Here is a 21,354-nt window from a genome sequence, read left to right on the forward strand (position 1 = left end):
TTTACAATTTGGTCAAATTTATAGATATAAAAATACTGAAGAATGCCTTTTATGGTAAAAGCTAAAGGCAAAAGCATGCTCAAGTCCTATTTATATATTTTCCCCTCATGTAACAGTTCAAACCATTACTGTGAGTGGAGATTAAACACTTTTCTCTTTGTACCTGAAAAATGGATTTTTCACTTCTCCCTTTCTGTGGTTGAAATAAACTGACATACAGGTATCTAAAGGGGGTTGATACACAACACTTCTTTCTATATGCTTGGAAGAAAATTAAGTCTATAATATGTTTAATTTGAAAGGTGTTTTAAGTCTGATCAGTACTTCCAGAGGAGGTCAAACAATGAAAATTACTTGTAATACAGAATCTGCTCATCAGAAGACAGAACTTAGCTGATAAAGACAGTGATTAAATACAAGAATAGACTATGAAAGGAGACTAGTTAAAAACTAACATAATTATAGTTAATACACTTCCAGACACCAGAGGAGGATGCCATTTGGTGTAGTGGCAATGACATAGGCTCTGAAACCAGGAAAATGTGGGTAAGAACATTTGGTTTCCAAGACATGTTGCTCACTAGTAGCATGATCAGAAAGTTGCTGCCTCTAAATTCACTGAACTCCAGTTTCTCTCATATGAAAAATGGGAATGCCACCTGCTTCCGAGGGCTATTACGAGAATTAAATACATCTCCCAGCACAACTGGAGATATCTAGCACCCTGCTTACGGAATCACTACCCTACAGACCATCATTCTCCTCCCCATTTCCATTGCCAGATAGAATGATACAGAAACAAAAACTAAGTGTATATTCTAACATTCTAACTCCACCTTACCCATCCCTCCTCCATAGCAAGGTATTAACAATTTACTCTCTGGTTTCTATGCCTAAAATAATTTATGTACTTTTTACCCCTGCACTGACTTTGGGAAAGTTACAAGAAGGCCAGCCCAGTTTAGGCAATCCATTCAGCAACAAATTTTCTTGAGTGTCAATTGGAAGTCAAATGTTCCAGGCACTAAGGAACATCAGTGAAGAAACAAATACAAAAAAACGCCCTCATGGCACTTATATTCTAATGAAAAAAATGGGTGACTAAATATTCCAAATAAGTGAAGCATGCTACTTTAACTATATATTTTCAATTAAAAATTTAAATTCCAAGATTCTCTACTAAATGCTGTTTTTTTTCACTGTTTGACATTTCTTGCAACACTTTTCAGAAATGCTATTAAAATAGCCTAACAAAAGTAATGAAATATCTGCAATCTACTTGAATGATAAAATTCAATTATTAAATTTTCCTTACTCCACTCCCATAGTTTTAAAAGTACCAATGCCACTCTTATAAGGATGATTTCAAAAGAAAGTGACATCTATTACAGTGGCTGTAAGATTACTGCTTTCAAGTCTTTGTCAAACCAATTTTGCATATCAATCCAATTTTATTTGAAAGGTATTTTATGGTTTCTATTCAAATCAATTCTCTTAAGTGTTTCTCACACTTGGTTTCAATATCATATATCATTCCTTGCATAAGATTTAAAGTAACTGCTAAATATATTATAAAAAATTATAAACAGTCTATAGATATTAAAAAGTCAATCTCTAAGTTACCTCTATCATGCTCCCCAGATAACCCTATAAATAACTTTAAAAAATTAAGAAAACTTGATGTCTGATAAACTAAATTCTAAAGATTTCAGGAAGTTGTAGATGTATATCCACCCCAACAATACGATAATGCTTTTCACAAACATACCCATAAAATCATTTATATGCTAATTTCCTATTAAAGTCTAAGCAGGTATATTTAATTAAAGTAGTGTGCCAAAAATATGAGGGTCAAGTAAACTATAAAATATTTTAATGATGGAATTAAAATCTTGTATATTTTCCTAAGCATATATGTCAACTATCAATAGTACAAAATCATCTAATGGATGAAGTATAAAGTGAAATAAAGAAAATAAACTTCACCTTCCAAAGCAAGAGGAAATAAGTCTTAAAATTTTACATATCCAAAATAACAACAAAAATTTATTTCTAATACAGCTGGGTAAACAGGATATCAAGAAATTATTCAAATGATTTATTTCCCATAATACACTGAAAAAGGTAATTTCCCCATACAGACTGATGCTTGCAGTTTTTAAATTTCCTATCCATAATGGTGACTCTATATTTAGGAATTAATCTCAAATTGTATGTGTACTTGTTTTTTACTTTATTCACATATCAGTGTTCTCTGTTATTGATTCATCATTAAATAATATGCATCTTGAGGTTTTTAAGATTGAGAACAGATGGATGTCATTTTCACCTTATATAGTCACTTACTTTCCCTTCCGAATTAGGGTTACATTTGAAAAGTGGGAGGGTATGTTAGGGTAGTCCCTAGCCACAACACAGAATGACTTTCTGTGTAATACCAACTGACACAGGTGAGCTTTTAACATTTTCACCAGCTCCTATCATTGAACTAATTAGCCCAGACCATAACATACAATCGTTAAATACTGGTGATAGGAAAGAGTTATCTGTAGAGGGAATTTCTGGTTCTAGATTTAAAGTTTAAAGCTTTCAGTATAGTCTCAAGGTGACTTACACCAAAACAAAGCTCATTTTCATTTTTGGTCATAGCACAATACTAGAGGGAGAAACCTAGTCACAGAATTTACATCCTTGCCAGGGTCCTGATGGAGCATTTTAAACGTGTCATTTAAACAATGCAAACAGTGCATTTGATACATCATCTCAGAAAGGCCCAGGCCATCACAGCTTCTGACAATAAGCTGTATGTTAAAGTTGTATTTATTATGTAAATGATCAGAGGTCCTGACACTGTTATCTTTAAAAGAAAAATCTTTCCAGAAAGTGTATGTTGAATTAATATCTATGAGGGATCTTAAAAGGAGGAGTAAAGTGAGAGGTGGGAGATAAATAGAATCTAGAATTGTCATAATGCCCATGAATTTTTCAAGGTCTGCTACATATCCTGGAATCATCACGAAACCTTGTAGAAGAGATGATTCCAAGTCCCACAGAGAAAGTTCTTTGTTCATTATTACTTTCATCTTTTCTGTCACTATAGAGAGCTTCTTCAAATCAAGATAAATTGCTTCACAAGCCTTACAAAGACAGAAAAACGGGGATATGCTGGCAAAGCTGATGCTTGAAAATGAGAAGAGGTGCATGCTCACTTCAGACATTGTTCCATCTGGAGTAAGTTCCCTCTTCCTTTTTCCTCTCCTCCTCCTTTTTGCAGAAAATCCCACCCATCTCGAAACATTCAGTTCAAGTTCTACCTCTTCCACAGAGATGACCCATATTACTGCAGCCCACACGCATTTTGCCAGTAGGAACAAATCCTGTAAAGTTAACTGGGTATATAAACATAACTCATATCTAGTTATAATATTCTTTTGTTATACACCAATTTCTCGAGGTCCTCATGCTTCTTTTCATTTTTTAAATCCCACCTAGAGCTTAATAACACTTAAGATGTGTATTAAGTGTGGCCCTGGCCCACTAACAAAGTGCACAAATGGCATCAGAAACTGTAGAGTCTAAAATGAAACAGCTCACAGATGAAGTTTCCAGATCTGTACAAGTTCTCCAGCCATATCCACATGCTCCTTAGCTGAGTCAGAGGGTACAGCCTGGAAATGAACCAGTTTCTCTCAAAAAACGAAGAGGAAGACCCCGGCAGAGGAAGACCTGTCATTTCTAGGCTACAGTCTCCTTCCATGGCTGTTAAGAGCGCTAAGAATCAGGTTGCCTGAATTTTAAGTCCCGATCACACTCTGCACTATTTAAATTATTTAAACAGTCTGACCCTCGACTTCCCCTTATGCAAAACAGGGATGTTAATGGTATCTATCTCATCAGGTTGTAGCTAACATAAACTGAGATCATGCAGTCCAAGGAAAGGCCTTAGCACAGTCCCTATAGTAATAAGACAACCGCAATATTGTCAGCCTATTTATAAAATGAGTGAGCTGATCTAGGTCATCCTTAAGGTCTCTTCCATTGCTCATATTCTACGGTCCTGTGAGAACAGGAACCAGAATGCCAGAAAGGAGTGTCCCCTCCAGCCAAACAGCGCTCTCTGCATCCTTTGAACAAATGACAGCCTGCAGGCAGTGCTTCTCGGGCAATTAGCGGGACAGGAGGCTAAACGGACTGGGTCCTGTCCTCGTTACTGGGTGTTGCCATCCATCCTCACTCCCCTCGTCCCTTAGGCCTGGAAGCACTGTTTGAGCGCCTACTGAGCGCTGGACCCAGCCTCTGTCCCAGGAGGCTCACGCGGATGGAGTTGGGGGTGGTGGAGGGAGGGCGCCACTCACTTGTTCCTGCGGATCCAGTCGATGAGGGCGCGCACCTCGGGCACGTCGTCCAGGGACGGGGGCTCGCCGGTGCTGAACTGATCCGGGAAGCTGCGGTTGAGGTCGCGGCCCCGACTGTTGTCCCGGCCGCTGGCCCCGGGAGGGCCGCTGTCGCTGAGGCCGCAGTCGCCCTCATGGGCGCGCTCGAAGCCGTCGGGGTTGAGGCTGGGCAGCAAGTACACGTCGGTGGTGTTGAGCAGGCGGACCAGGCGCGGGTCCCCACGGCGGTAGCCAGCAGCCAGCTCGCGGGCCAGGTAGATGAGCACCTGGCGGGACACGGTCTCGTCGCCGTGCATGTTGCCCACCAGCTTCACCTGCGGCCGGCCGGGCAGGAGCGGCCCCGCAGCGTCGGGCCCCGCGTTGCCGTCAGGAGGCGGCGGCCCCAGGCCGGCCGTGAGGCGCAGCACCCACAAGGGCCGGCCCTCCACCGAGTTGCCGATGCTGAAGAGGCGGGCCAGGCCCGGGGGCCCCGCCGCCGCCGCCTCCTTCAGCGCCGAGCCCAGCTCCTCTCCGTGGTAGTAGCGGTCGAATTGACCCTCGTCCGCCTCGGTGCCCGCGCTCGTCGTCGTCGTCGTCGCCTCCGCCTTCTTGATGTGCGCTGCCCGGGCCGGGCTCCTCAGCAGCAGCAGACACAGCAACAGCGGGAGGCGCCCCGACCGCAAGGGCGGCCGCGCGTCCCAGTCGCTCGCCATCTTCCAGCAGCGCCGCTAACCCCGGCTCCGTTCCCGGGGCTCCGCGCTCCAGGCGGCCGGGGCCCGCCGGATCCCCTTCGCTCCTAGCAACCCCATCCCGCCCTCCGACCGCAGCCAATCGCGGGCCGGCCTTCTGTGGCGTCACGCCGGGGGCGGGGCTGTCCTTAAAGCAGCAGATCCCTGCTCTGGGCTTCCCTTCCTCCAGTCGGGGGAGAGTTTGGTCGCTCTCTTCCTTGGTCAAGGTTCCTGTCACTCTCTTTCCCTCCTCCCCGTTTCCTCTTTTGCGTTTGCTCCGCTTCTCTACTCGCTCAGTCTCTTCTTTATGGCTTGCCCCTTAAATTCTCACCCCTTTCTCTCTATGTACTCTTACTAGCTTTCTTTCCATCTTTGTAGCAGCTTTTCCCAGCTGCGCTTTAACGCTTAGAATCAAGAATCGAAAGAATCAAAAGGTTCGAAAGAATCAAAAGACTCGGAAAAATTCAAAAGGTTCGAATGAATCTACTGTGGACGAGCCAAAGGACGCCTCAGCCCTTTCTGCCTTGCACCACCGCAGTCCTCCTTCTTAGGCTTGAGCCCAGCGCTCCGCAAAGTGGTTGAAGAAAATGGGACACTTGGAGTGGCTGAGGGCTCACTACCTCTTTCCAATTTTTAGTTTGTGTTGTAAGAAGGTGTCTTCTTTTTGTTTAGTGGAAATCTGCTCTGTAGTAGGCTCCCTTTGTGTTAATGGATATATTAATTTGGTGTTACCCCAGGTTATTTCACAGTGTGCTGGTCTCAGAACCTCTGTAGGCAGATTTCATTTCATGGTTCCCTTGCCCACCTCCCACACCTCTCCTAGGCAAGTTGTTTGTTAAACTGTGGCCTTAGAATGACATTTCTGGAAACACTTGCTTGGTGAGAATAATTCCTGAATGCTTCAAATCTGGCAAGTACAATGTTTTATCTGCTAGAGAAGAGGTCTTTACACTGGTCTTTAAAGTAGGCTTTAGTGACTTTAGCTTGAAAAAACAAATCCCTCACAATCCTTTTATCCAGTGTGAAATTCTACCCATCAAGCAACATAATTGTAGTATCTGTTCAAGTTCCTTCTTTCAGAGCTAGGTGTTTGAAGGCTCCTTCCTTGAACTATGATTGAACCCTAATATGAATAGGAAAGAGTTAATTCATTCTTTAATCAAATGTTTATTGAGCAACTACTGTATGCCAGAGCTAAGTGCTGGTAAGCAATTCACTCTGCTCAGTTAGAGACTGGATACTGTTTGTGATAAGTGGTACAATAGAGATATGGGGGCCCAGGTGAGGGAAACCTCACTCAGCCCAAGGAGGAGTAAAGGAGAAGGAGAGATACTGGGAGAGGAAGGGAGGAATTCTGGGTAGAAGGAGGAACAAGCACCAAAGGCTGCAAGGCTTGGAGAGCAATTCTGGGAACTGCAGGCAGATCAAAATTGTGAAGGAGCTCACAGGTGTGGAGGACACAAGCCAGAAAAGCAGGATCAAAGCCCAAAGAGCCTCACAAGCCAGGCTCTGGGGAGCACCTCTATCTATAAGACCATGGAGAGCCACTGATGGATTTTAAGCTATTTAGAAAAATTCCTCTGACAGTAACATGGAGAATGGAGTGGAAGGTCCAAGACTTGAGACCAAGAAACCTGTAAGGATAATATAATCCAAGAAGATGAGGCTCTGAACCCTCAAGGGCAGTGTCAGTGGAGGCAGAAAGAAGGAAATGGGTTTGAAAGACATTAAGGAGGGAAAGTGGACAAGATCTGGTGACAGAGAGAAAAGACTGTAGGCTGCCTTCAAGTTACAGCCAAAGCAACTTGCAGGTGTTCACTGAGATATAGGACAGGAGAAAGTGCAGGCTTAGGTGAAGATGATGACTTTAGCACAGTCACACTGGTCCTGTGAGCGCCTCTTCCCCATGCTTGTTTGGTTTAGTGCACCTCAGACACAGCAGCTGCAAGTCATCAGAAACAAAGCCCCAACTCTGCACAGAGACCACTCCCCCACGGGAGTACTTAATCATTACACTGTGCACTTTTACAATAATCCTAATCAAAGAAGCCCCAGGGGACATGTTAACCTCTAATCAAATATTTCCTTTTCTACCATTTTCACTCTCTTTTGAAACCTCTTCCTGCCAACTCACTCCTGCAGCCCCACCTAGAGAGGCAATAAATAAACAAGCATGAGAGCAGTGAAATAAAGTGATGTAACTTGAGCCAGCACCCTCCCAGGAATCCTTAGCCCTCCCGCCTTGCAGTTGCAGCCTCTTTCAAGTCTGAAGCCTCTGTCCTAAGCAGGTACTCCGAGCTGGTGGTTAGAAGTGAAACCCTAAGCTCCCGACCCAGTCACTGCTTACTGGAGGGGAATCTCCAACTAAATAATTCCAGCTGCCCCTGAGAAGTCTTGAACCTTGTGACAGGTGTCCCTTTTCTCCTTCCCACAAGGAAAGTCTTGGCCTCACAAGTGTGAGAACTTAGGAAAAGGCTTCCTACTCACAGAAGCAGAGTGGTAATGACCTGGATTTTTTAAAACACGGCAGAGCTATTGGATGGCCTGCCTGACTTCAGTAACCACTTTTTAGAAAAGACTCATAGGTAATTGATACATGACATAGATCGTGAACTTGTAAATGTCACATTGTCTGGCAGAAACACCCACAGACTTACACATTCAATTTGACATGTTTAAGGACCACCCATCCAGTGAAAGTTCTGCTGTGCTGGGTGCAGGAGGATTGGAAGATGAATGAAGGATTTCCCTCTCCTAGGAGACAGCGTCTGGTGAGGAAGATAGAACACAGACAGGCTAGAATGTGTCCACAGGGCCGGTGCTATGTAACAGGTTCTGTGCTAAACCCTTTACACTGGTTGATAAGTCTAATCCTCACAACAGTCCTGAAGTAGGTACTATTATCTTTCCCATTTCAAAGATAAAAATACTGAGGCACAAGATCTTACAGCTAGCAAGCCACAGATCTAGGACTCAGACCCAAGGAGTCTGGCTTCAGAGTCCGTATGCTTATAAAAAAAGAAAAAACTGCTTTTTTTGTAGTGAACTAAAAAAAAAACCAAAATGAAACAAAACCAAAAACCGAAAAAACCCTGCTGTTAGAACACAGAGAAAAAAGCAACTAATTGTGATGAGTCAGAGAAAATTTCATAAATACTGTTAGATCATGAGCTTTGGCTGAGTTCAAATTCTAGAACAACCCTTTTCTAGCTGTTTTAACTTGGGGGAAGTTATTTCATTTTTCTGAGAATTAAATGAGATAATCCATGTATAATATTTAATGGAATATTTGATACTTATCATATAACAGACTTTCAGAAATCATCATTTTTAGTTTGGTTTTTTTTTCCTGTATTTTTTTCTGTTCAGGAAAAAAAACAATGGAGGAAAGGGCAGCGAGGCCAGTGAGGATAGAGGGACAGAGGCATGTAGTCAATGGTGGCTGGAATATAAGCTGTGTTGGGAGGAGCAGCAGGAGCCATGGCTATGAAAGCGGGATAGTGCCAGATGATGGAAGGCTTTAAATATCATGTTAAGGTGGTTTTGCTTTATTCCGCAGCAAATGAAGAACACAGACAGCTGTTTATGAAGAGAGTGGTGTGGCTCATACCTGTGTTTTAGCAAGAGAATTCCAGGGGCTGTGTGGGGCAGACTAAAAATCAGTTCCCACCCAGACAAGAACTGATTCTGGCTAGATTAGTGAGGACAGAAAGGAGAAGAAAAATTAGAAAAATATTTGGGTTATTAGATTGACAAGATTTAGCAACTGCTTGGGTACAAGGGAAGAAGAAGAAATAAAAGATGACTTTCACAAACTAGTGAGCCTGACTAGGTAGATGGCCTTGCCAGTATTCAAAGCATGGAAGACTAGAGAAAATCTCTTTGAGATAAGGACTAAATTGAATTGACCATTGGATTTAGCAATGCAGAGGAGCAGGAGACAAGGTGGTGGAGTAGAGAAACTCACAGCTCGCCCTCTCCCACAAATAAACCAAGCAATGATGAAGTTACTGATGACCTTTATAAGGGCAGTTATGATGGAATGGTGCAGGGAAAACCTCAAGGGAGTGGGTTTAGGAGAGACTAGAAGGTGATAAAGTGGAGTTGGGGAAATAATTCTTTTGAGGAGTCTGTAAAGGGAGTAAAAAATGGGACAACACTGAATAGGGAAGGAAAGCCAAGAGAGTTTGGAGGGCTTTGGGTTTTTTTAAGATGGGAGGAATTCCAGGTTGTTTATATATTGATGGGAATGATTTAGTAAAGAGGGAAAATTTGACAATGCATTAGAGGTGGGGAGAATTGCTGGAGCCAAGCCTGTGAATATGAGGAGTCAAGATGGAACAGGATCTAATACATCAGTGGAGGATTGGTCTTAGGTAGGAGCACAGACACTTCACCTGTAGTCACAAATGGAATGGCAGAATGTATGGCATAGGTACAATTAGGTGACATATGGGAGCTGGTGGATGTTCTCTGCTGATTGCTTTTATTTTCTTAATGAAATGAGAAGTAAAGCCATCATCTGAGAGTAAGACTGTTGTAGCAGGTGTTGAAGGTTTGAGGAAATCGAGAACAACGTGAAACAATCATCTCAAAGAGTGAAGGAGAGAAATGGAGAGTAATAATTTTCAGCCATTGACACTTAATAGGGACCAGCAGTTTTTTTTTTTTTAACACATCATCTAGACTTGCTAATGAGACATGTAACAGAGGGTTTATTTTTATTTGTTGGTTTTGTTTTTACAGAGTTTATTCTTACTTTCTTGGAGTCTTTAACTTTCCAGGCCAAAGAGAAATAAAAGATGTTTATTGAAATCTCTTTCAAAATTTGCCCTGGATTAGGTAGGCCTATTTTATTTTAATTTTACTCAAGCCTGATTCTAGGGCATAGACATACTGCTGCCCAGACATGAAGCCATGACAGAATTTGATCTGTATTTCCAAAAGACTCACTATTTGCCAGCATCAAATGGACAGCAGTTCTAGTCTCAGGAGGAAATGAGGGAGAGAAGCAGGTATCAATTACTTTTAGTTGTACATATCAAAAAACCTGACTCATTCTAGCTTGAATAATAAATGGGATTTATTGGCTCATATAACTGAGAAGACCAAAGGAGAAGTCTGGATAGAGGCGTACCTTTATCCTGTGGCTAAATGGTCACCAAGCACCTGGTTTCTCTTTGTCCCTTGACCCTGCCTTCTACAATGTTCGCTTTATTCTAAGTCTGACTCCCCTTGTCATCCCAAAAGGACTGCCAGGAGCTCCCAAAGCCACATGCTTTCTCATTGATACTCAGCAAGAAACAGAGGATACCCTTGTCCTATCAATTTGCTGCGTTACACTCAGACTGGATTACCTGCTGACCCTTGAACCAGTCACTACAGCTGGTTATGGGAGATGGCGTATGCTGATTGGCTTAGCTTAGGATATGAACTCTACACTGCTGGGCCTGGGGATGGAATCTAATTCCCAGGAAATACATGGATCCTGAAATGGAAATCGGGGCCTACGGCAAGGCAGATGTGGGGAATGGAAGCTGGGAAGACAACCAATCAATACCAACCTGCTTTTCACCATCCAAGTGAAAGCAGCAGGACCTTTTACTCACTCAGCACTTAAGAGGCATATCTGTGTGCCCTGTCCTGGGATGGGGGTAGAGGCAGGTGGAGGAAGAACTAAAGGAGAAGGAAGAGGAAGTGCTGCAACACAGTGAAATAAGCAATAGTACGTACCAAGTGGTGATGACCAGCCCCTGCCCGGGGTTTTAGAGTTTACAGCATTGTAGTTTGTCTCACTAATCCTCATAATTTGAAAAGGAATATTTGCACTTATTTTTGGCTGTCCAGCATCTGAACCCCTTCCCCTCATTTGGGGGAACCCTCCACCTTAGGGGTCTCGGTGGAAGGCAGAGCCTTCTCTCACTATGCAAGCTGAAAATGCCTCCTGGAACACAGGCATGTAGCCTCGGTTTGGCCAAGCAGATGAACTTGTGACGGACTTTGATTTGGGAGCCAGTTGCTGCTTGAACTAAGAAGCAGAGTCTGTGGATAATTCTTTTTGGCTGTGGTGTGTGAGGGTGTCCACAACATACAATTTGAGGGGTGACAGAGTAAACAGAACATTCGGCTCCCAGCACCAGTGGGGGTGGTGGGACAAGCTGCAGCTGTTGGTACTTGTGAGACTAGCAGCAGGTTTCTAAGTTCTGCCACTTGCTTTAGGGCATTGTTCCTATCTGTGTATGACCCCCTAGCAATTCTGTGAGCCAACTAGTATCCTTTCTGTAAAGCCATTTTCAATCAGAGGCTGCAACTAATTGAAATACAACCCTTTGAGGTTAGTATCATCATCCTCATTTTTCAGGTGAAAGCACAGGTTCTGAGAGATTAAGTAACTGGTGCCTAGGACCACATTCTCTTCCAACTTTAAACCCCATACTTTTCTCAGTACATGCCTCATTCACATAAAGGAGGAACTGAGAAAGGCTCCTTCATTCTCAAAACAGTCCCTTCTTCTCACCTGTCTTATGCCTAAAAGGTACCACTAGAGAGGACTTCCTCTGGGTCTGAAAGCTTTTTCCCTCAATTAAAAGGAAAACACTCCAGGGATCTTGAAATCTTGTCAGCTGACACCAGGATGGACTTGTTTAACAGCTGCTTGAGAGTAAGTGCCCATGAAAGTGGGACACAGGTGGGTAAGACAGGAAAGGGAGAGAAACACTAAAAGAGGAAGAATAGAGTTGCCATGTGACTGGGGCAAAAAACAGAACTTGCCCCTACATTTCTACGAAGCATCTTTAGTTCGCTGACTTAGCCCACCGAGGTCAAGAGTGATGTCAGTAGGGGAAGCCCCAGGGGGAACTAGATTGCTTCACACCAATGGTTCTCAACCTTGCTTACCCTTCAGAATCCCCTAGGGAGCTTTTTGAAAATACAAGTGCAGGGGGAATGGGAATGGCTGCTGGATGGATACGGGGTTTCCTTTCAGGGTGAGGAAAATATTGTGGAACTAGATAAAGCTTGTGGTTGCACAATATGGTGAGTGTGCTAAATGCCAATAAACTGTACACTTTAAAATGGTTAGTTTTATGTTATGTGAGTTTTGACTCAATTAAAAAAAAACTAGCTCCCTGAATTTCCTGAGAGGGGAGAGGGTGATAAAGAGCATGTGTGAGGGTGGAGGGGTTTCAGAGAAAAGACTGGAGGAAGCTGTTGAGAAGTGTGAGACTTTAGGAGAGAAACACCTGTAAGATAACTTCAGGGAAGGCTTACCACACTTCACTTTTCAAGGCTTCCATGGGAATTGGGTTTGGATTCCTTTTGGATGTGACTCTGTGCTGAGACAGGGCTGAGTATAGCATAGTTTTACTTGGGTTACCTTATACCTGTTTTACAAGTCTTCCCAAGGCTGGCCCTAGAGTCTAGCAACAAATTCAAATGGGACCAAGTGCTCTCTTGCCCAGATGTAGTAAGTAAGGTATGTCCAGGTCCAAAGACGTCTTCCAATAAAAACAGCAATGAACTGGGACTGTGTGCTCTTGCATAAAGGCCCCAGGGCACAACTCACACCTCTTAACCAGAAAAATATTTGGTTACCAGGGATGATTTGGCAGACGGCAATTTCAACCTCTAATTTTGATGAAAATACTTGCTGAGACTGAACTGGCACAAACAAAGCACATTCACACCCAGCCAGCTGGACTCCATCTCAAGAGTACAGGATGAAGCTACAGAAGGTGAAGAGAGTGATACTATTTATGGGAACAATCTGCAGTCATCTCTCTGTTGTAGGTCTGGGTGAAAACGGCACAAGGGAATTATAACAGTTGCACGGAGAAAGCAGCTACTGAAATGCTACCAGCCCACACAAAAGCCAAGGCTCCCTTGGAGACCCCAAGCCCCAGGGACACAGAATAAGGTAGTGGGTTTGCAAAACGATGCTCCTGAGAAGCAATTACTAGCTCATATGCTCAATACAGAAGGGAAACATTTTACGCAGCACCCAAGAAAGGAAAGAACAGGCAAGGAAACCAGATAAAACAGGCTGAACTGATGCAACCAAAGACGAGACAGAACAGATGGATATTATAGCAAATCTCTAGGGACACCAGAGCAGATGTTCCTGTCAGGTTCTCTAATGGGGCTTCCCAATGCCGCCCTACCCCTCACTCCCATCTTTGTTTCTTTCCCAGCACTTCATTCTACTCTGTGTGTCTTCCATCCATTTGTTGATTGATCCAACAGAACTTGACTAAGCATAATCTCTATGCCAGATCCAGTACAAGGCTCTGGACATACAGAAGTGAGGAAAACACAATTATGGCCAAATTAAGAAGAGTCTCAGAAAAAAAAACAGTAGGGGGAGGATATAGCTCAGTGGTAGAGTGCATGCTTAGCATGCACGAGGTCCTGGGTTCAATCCCCAGTACCTCCTCTAAAAATAAATAAATGAATAAACCTAATTACCTCCCCCCAAAGTAAAAAAATAAATAAATAAAAATTTTAAATGTGAAAGTATAAAAAATGCTTAATAAAATAAATTAAAATTATGAAAGAGTCTCAGAGTCTTAAGAAGTAAAGAGGTGATAGTATCCCCTTTCCAAAGAAAATTCAAAATAAAATTTTATTTTTCAAAATGACACAAATCTTACATATATTCTAGAATGAAAATAGCTTCTTTCTAGATTTGGGGATTACAAAATTCACATTACATTAGAGATGAATGTTTCTCACTCTCATTTTGGTCCCTGCTTTGCTGGTGCCTTAAGGTGTAACCCAGAAATGGACAATTTCCTTGCCCTTAACATGCTTATAAGAGGGAGGATGGACTCTTCCTTTCTGGCTACCATGCCTGCTCTTCTCTTTCCCAACTTCTGGTAGCCACCATGGCTGTAAATGAGTAGAGGAAGGATGGGATGGCAACAGGGAGAGGAATTAACATTCTGAAAAAGGGTCCAGCTTTTTGCTGACAAAAATCCCACAGAATCATCAGGCTTTCACATCAGGCTGCTGAATGCACTCGTGGGAGCTGTGCTTCAGGATATGGAGGTTTTAAGAGGAAGAAAACGAAGATATCAGAGGGATGAAATGACTTCCATCTTAATGATAAACTAAATCATTTCATACTTTTTTTTTTGGCGGGGGAAGGTATTAGGCTTGTTTGTTTGTTTATTTATTTATTTAATTTTTAGAGGATGTACCAGGGATTGAACCCAGGACCTTGTGCATGCTAAGTATGCACTCTACCACTTGAGCTACACACTCCCCTCCTCATTTCATACTTTCAACACTATCTAAATTTATAGAAATTGGGAGGTTATATGACCCAAATCAAAGATATGGCTTCAGCAAAAGTAGCCTTGTCCATCGTGCCCTTGAACACTAGAACTAGAGGTCATTTCTCATAACTGAACTCAGGTACCATTGGAATCTAGTGGCTAAAGCCTACGGATAATGTTAAACCAGGTAGGACTTGAAGAACGGTAGGTCCACAGAAAACCAGTATAGGAATGGGTCAAGACTGGGGAGGAAAAGAGAATTCCCGAGATAGCTTCCAATAGCCAAAATAATTAGACTTGGAACTTGGAAATTGTAGAAAAAGGAAGTTTCCAAAGTTCAGAACTGGACAGTGGAAGAGGAGTTAAAAGCCAGTGATTTACTGAGCAGTGTTGGTTTCTAAAGGCAACATTAAATAGTCAACTGAGAATATGAAAAAGAGAATGTCAACATATTAACAAGGTGGGGTAGGCCTTCCAGGAGGCATAGATGAGATTTTGGCTACTGGGCCAAACGGAATGTTGCTCAAGTGGCACTCATCTCCCACTTCTTAAGTTAGCCCGAGAGGCCATACGAGCCAGAACCTAGAAGTGGTTCGTGGATGGTTAGATAAGCCCATAGATGAGAGATGTGCAGTGAGCTGAGTGAGATTAGAAGTGTCTGGGCTATAATCTCAAACTTGTGGTTATCAGTGAATTGAAGAACCAGGGTTCCAAGACTTTCAGATTTCATGAAAATACAAACTTTTCTTAAAAATCAGGGTGAGTATATAGGCAACTATCGTTTTATTCGCCTCTACGAGTACCCTGCTTCTTTGGAAACAGCCCTTCCCCGTCACAAACATAGTTACGGCAGGGCGGCCCTGTCACAGTTTCTCCATGCTCCAGCTATAGAGCAAGCACACAACACAGATCAGTCTCCACCGTAAATATGGTGATTGGTTCAAGGGTGGCATGATTCCCAAGCCAGGATAATCAGAATTCTCTAACTGGAACTAATGGAAAAGTGCTCTCTTTCACCTGGAAGGCTGTGTGGACGAAAGCTTAGACTTGCTTGAAGATAAAGTTCCGATTTCATGGAGACAACTGAATTTCAAGAATGAACCCGAACATGCAAAGAGAGGCAGGGAGGAGAGGCTCTGTGGGAGAGTGATCTGAAGGTAACTCCAGTCACTCCTGAGGGCAGCCCCACCCCCTCTCTGCCCTCTGGTTTGGTTGCAGAGGCAACACATTTTGCTTTCCACTTAAACTAGTTTAAGTTGTGTTTCTTCAGCTTTTATCCAAAGAATCCTGTCCTAGCAAAGCCATCTGGCAATATTCCTGAAGGAAATTAATTGCCTGGGAATTTATTGAAAGTTGCACGGGCACTTAGCAGACACCAACTAGAATGGTAAAAACTTTTAAAATTGACAGTGCCAAACGGTGATACACAAGAATGTTCATAGCAGATTTATTCATAATAGTTCCAAAATGGAAGCTTTCCAAATGAGAATGGATATACAAATTGTATATATTTATACAATGGCATCACACTTAGCAATTAAAGGTAATGAATTACAACAATGTGGCTGAATCTCAAAAACATTAGATGCCAGACACAGAAGAGTACATACTGTATGATTTCATTTATATTAAGTTCTAAAATAGGCGAAACGAATTGTGAATGTACTTAATACCACTACACTGTATACTTAAAAATTATTAAAATGTTGATTTCCAATTAGCCTGGTTTCAGGCTCTTCAAAGGTGTAGTATATCCAGTTGTCTGTCGTGCTTTCTTTAAGACACATCTGTTGCAGTGTTTTGGTATGCATTCTCTTAAATGATGATCTTCTATTAAAATATTGCATTTTTCCTAATTAAAAAGGAAAGTAAATTTAAGTTATGTGTATCTTAGCATAATTTTTAACAAAGAGTATTGGAAAAAAGTTACGTAGGGGCTGACATGTAGCTGTCGTCTTTTTATTTTGCCAAGTAAGGACATTGAAAACCTGCCATCTCCTATCACCTGCATCTCATAAAAAGAGAAATATTTTTGAAATGAAAGAAATGTAAGGACATAGTCTCAGGATAAAGGATAGTTGTTTCCCCAAAAATGACATTTGGACATGTTCTCTCACATTATTCTTACTTCTATTTTGTTACAGATTAATAAAAATAAAAATTCTTCCCATATCAGCACCAGTTTAGAGACCAGAGTTTGGAACTGCTACCAGTAGATACTACAAAGTGGGGGTTGATGGCATCAGTATTGATAAAAACCCTGAGCCCACCAAACCATCATTCTGACCCAATATGATGTCTGCAGTGTCCTGAAAGCATGCTTTCATTCACGTGTGGAAGAATACCAGGCAAAAATGTCCCAGAGACAGCTTCTGAAAGACTGAAGATCAGAGAGGCCTCTTCATCAGAGGATGGCAGTGAGGTCTGGGGAAACAATGTCCTTCTCATCCTGACACCATCAGAGAGCATGCTTGTGGCTCTTCTGCACATACGTATGTTCTAATTTGTGTGCCTTATATAGGGTGCCTGCGTAGCCAGCAAAAGCTCTTGCAGCTACGGCTTCCCAGAAGCCAGGAAGTGAAGCAACCCAGCACTGACACAGCCAAGGAAGCTGAGTCTGCGTGGGTGGTGGCAAGGTGAGAAGAAAATGTAGTAAGTGTGAAACCACAGGGAAATTCATAGCTGGTTCCAAGGTTCAACCTTTGAAGTGAGTCGAGTCCCAGAAAATTCTGGGAACTTGAGCACTGATTAAACTTCATGTGCCTGTTTAGGAAACAGGTGATTGGGCATCGCAAAGTGAGGTGGTCCAGGAATTTTCAGGGTCTGCATGCAGCCTACCCACTTCTTATTCTTTAAGTAGCGTTAAAATATTTTATTAAATTAGCATAAAAAATTCCTTAATAATACCACCAAAATTATTTACATATTATTAAAGCAAGACACAGTTGAAAGGAATGAATGTCATGTGATTTAATATGATAATCTCAGCATTTGTATACATATAGTACATCAAATAAGATTTTAAGTATCTTTTCTATGTTGTCTCCTCCTAGGTAAGTAGCTGCAATATCAGTGAAAAAATCTGATATGTTAAGGCATATTTTAAAATATAATGGCATACTTTCAGAAAAATCATAAATAACTTACTGTCTTTTTTTTAATGGAGGTACTGGGGATTGAACCCAGGATGCATGCACTCTACCACTGAGCTATACCCACCCCCTTGAAAAATCATAAATAAGGACAAAAAATGTTTATGTCCTTCCCATGGGGATTGCCTCTTCACCCTTCTCAAGTTCTCATACCCTATGCCAGTCTGTGCACCTAGAGGGAGGCTCTCTATGCCCTGCTTAGGCTCTGATACCTTTATGAGACCACCCCCACACATGAACAACTTCCTTATATCTGGCTCAGACTCTGAACCCCACATTAAGCCACCACCACCACCACCACCACTCCACATGGATACCCTTCTCTCCCTGCACAGGCTCCAACTCTTTGCACTCCAACACAGGCACCTTGCTCAGATTCTGATGCCCACCCTGTGCTGGGCTGCTCCTCTGAGTGGATGCTCTCCCCACAAGCTCTGACACTCCCGTACTGGACCACATCATGGCATGGATATCCTCCTCACTTTGATTGCCAGCTTTTCTTCCTTGTTCAAACTTGTAGGCCCTGTTGTGCAGTACCTGTAATTGTTTTGCCTTTTTTCTAGATTTACACAGATTCAATTTCATAACTAGTCTTGTTATAATCCTGTTTTCCTCATTCCTTAGTTTTTCATTCTGAGACGTCTTAATTGGCTGGATTTCATCCCCAGGTAGCCTTTTCAAAAAGCTACTTGTATGTGCCTTATGTGAGCCAAGCCTTGGCACATTTGAGACTATCTGTTGGTTGCCTTCATATACAGGTAGAAATTTAGCTGGGTATAAAATTCTTGGGTCACCCTCATTTCTCCTTAGACCTTTGTAAACATTGCTCTATCACCTTCTGGCATGGACCATTGCTGTGACTACATTTGAACCTAGCTTTATCTCTTCCTGTTACAAGTGACTTGTGTTTTTTGCCTAGATATGCATAAGATTTTGCACTTAATTCATGAGTTTAGTTATTTCATGTGACTATGTCATGTTTCTATGCTTTTGTGTTAATTTTTCCTGCAACACAATGTATCCTTGAAATTTGTAGATTCTCTTCTTCATATCAGGAAAAAAATATATGTATATAATCCCATTGATAAGGTCTCCATTCTCATGACTTAATTACCTCCCAAAGACCCCCCAACAATCATATTGGGGGTTAGGATTTCAACATACAAATTCTGGGGGGACACAAACAATTCAGAACATAAGGAAAATTATTATTGTAAGTATGATCCAAATACGACACTTTTAATGTTCTTTCTCAGTTCAGGTTTCAGATTCTAAAATTCTGTGAATGACCTTTACTGTGTGTTTGAGTCTGTGTGTACACATTTGAGCATGTGAGCATATACTTTTCATATGAACGAGTAAAACAGTACCAAATATCTGCTACATGTGTGCCACTGTTTACAGCAATATTAAACAGAAGAAAAACTTATTCAGGAACAGATATATCACAGGGTCCAGGTTTTATGAGCATGTGAATGTGCAGACTATGATGTAATAGGCTGAGATAAAAGCCCAGTAGTCAATTTGTTTTCCAAGAACTACAGTGACCAGACAATAATTAGAACTAATTTTTATTTAACCTTAAAGAATGCTTAAACACTGTACAGGGCAAGGACGTAAGTACTTTACACATATTAGTTCATTCAATTCTTACAGTAACTAAATAAAATAAATATTAATAGGCCATAATTTAATAACAAGAGGACTAAGCCTTAGGTGAGTTAAATAAATCTCGAGAGTTGTCTCACTAAGTTGGTTTGGAACCAGAGTTTCCCAAAGCAGTGTCTCCACATTAATCCTCTCTCACCCATCTTCTGCTATAGAAGGAAGTCCTGAAGGAAAAAAAAAATGTGTGTGCCTCTAAAGGGTATTCATATTTTAAGAAGTCAGATCTGTTTGTTCCCCTGAGTGTATATTATCTTTACAGCAATACATGTCAAAATTGTAAAACATATGGAGGTAAAACTTCTCTAAAAAGTCACTTTTAGTCATTGTCACCCAGTCTTTTTTCCAGCTGCTCCTTAGATCCTTTCACTTCATGTTCCAAAAGGCACTCAAGTTCAACATATTTGAAGTGAAATCATTGTTTTACCTCCCAAAACTTTCTCTTCCCCCTGATTAGTCACTGACAACTTCCTCTCCCTTGCCTTCTACATTCCATTGGTCATCAAAATCTATTGCTTCTGTCTCTCATTCCCTCATTGTGATGAATCTGTTCCTTTCCTTTCAAAATGTCACCACTCTAATCCAGTCTCATCACCACTGATCTGCAATGTTGCATTGCAGGATAGCTTCATTAGTCTCCTGTCCTGCCATCCTTCTGCCGTCTCTCCTCTTTTATCCCATACACAGGTTCAGACCTACCTTTCTAAGCAGTGGTCTTCAAACCTTTTTGAGAGATACTCTAATCAGTACAAATGCTTGAGCATGAATCCCTACTATATTTATTTATTTCTATATAATGTACACACATGACTAAACATACACGTGCATTACTTAATGTACACAAAAACAGAAATTAAAAGGAAATAGAGAGGAAATGAATAATTTAACTTATAATTTTTACTTGATTTCTTCTGGAACAAAAATATTTTTGCTCTCCCTATAATTGAATAAATGTCATTGTTTTTGAAAATATCAGTTTAATCATTTATGAGTCAGAGTTTCACGAGTATGTTTCTAACTTCAGTTTATTTTGAAAATAGGTTTTAATTGTCATCATAACTGAAAAAGAATTCACAAAGTTACATAGTACCAAATGCACCAAAAATGCATTACTGAATCCTAATATTCATTTCCATCCACCAATTATGCAAAATTTTATTGAAATTCAGCCAATAAATATACTGATGCCAAAGTTATTCTTGCAAGCTAATTGAAAGGTATTCTAAATCTATGCCTAGAATATTAAAAGAAGACTCTGTTTCCAACTTTCTTAAGCATGGAGATATAAGTTTTTCATAGGCAATAAAACAGTTATATTAATTTCAGGAATGAAATAACAATGGAAACATTTTCAGGCATTTCAAAGAAAATCCTCCCTCAATAAAAAGTTTCTTTGCAAAGGCAGTTACTTTTTCATTTACTGTTAAATGCCACCTTTTCCTTAAAGGTCTTGGTTAAATAAATGTATTTATCATTTTAATATCTGCTAGGTAGCAAAGTATTAAAAGTCATATGTCATAACAGAAAAGGTCAGAAATTTTGGAACACTGGCCTTTTTGTAAGAGAGTAAGTATGTGATTCATCTTTAGACCGACAATTCTTTTAACTCTTTTACCCTCAATTAACCCATAAACCTGTTTGATACAATTGATTTTTGCTATTGCTCCCCATCTCATTACACAATATTATAAAGATTCTACTACTTAAAAGTTTTGGTGTTTTACTTTTGTCTTTGTTTGAAAATGGTCTTAAGCACACAAACTCTTCTCAGGAGATTTCTCTTACCGTTATGGTAACACTCATGTACAGACAAAGGTGGCTACCAGCATCAATCCATATATTAGATATCAGTAAAGTTTAATATTTAAAAGGAAAACAAATAGAAACTGCAATATATTTTCTGTACCCTAGGGCAGCATCTAATGAACCCCCAGGAATGAGCGCACATACACCCTTTGGAGCCCACCGGAGTAAAGCATTGCTCTGATCCTGTCACTCTTCTACCAGGAGGCCAACACCTGCAACTCACTGTTTGGCTTGAGCCAGCCTTTCTGCTGGGCACCGTCTGACCTTAGCAGCTCAATTACCAGTTACAGTTAACCTGCCTTGTGGCCTCATTCCTCAGGGCTTGGGTGTGAGTTCCAGACTTAATACATACATA

At 41.4% G+C, this 21,354-nt stretch overlaps 1 protein-coding gene across 1 annotated transcript in view; it reads right to left on the bottom strand.

Moving 5' to 3' along the window:
* The window catches only part of CPD (carboxypeptidase D), a 58,482-nt gene extending 53,322 nt beyond the window's left edge, over window positions 1–5,160 (bottom strand). The window contains exon 1 of the mRNA XM_006185045.2: window positions 4,356–5,160. Coding sequence (XP_006185107.2) covers window positions 4,356–5,086 — 731 coding nt within the window. The 5' untranslated portion in view covers window positions 5,087–5,160. The remainder of the gene's footprint in view (window positions 1–4,355) is intronic.
* Between the last annotated feature and the right edge of the window lie 16,194 nt (window positions 5,161–21,354).

The sequence above is a fragment of the Camelus ferus genome, chromosome 16 (assembly GCF_009834535.1).
Source record: "Camelus ferus isolate YT-003-E chromosome 16, BCGSAC_Cfer_1.0, whole genome shotgun sequence".
In the NCBI taxonomy this organism is placed as follows: domain Eukaryota; kingdom Metazoa; phylum Chordata; class Mammalia; order Artiodactyla; family Camelidae; genus Camelus; species Camelus ferus.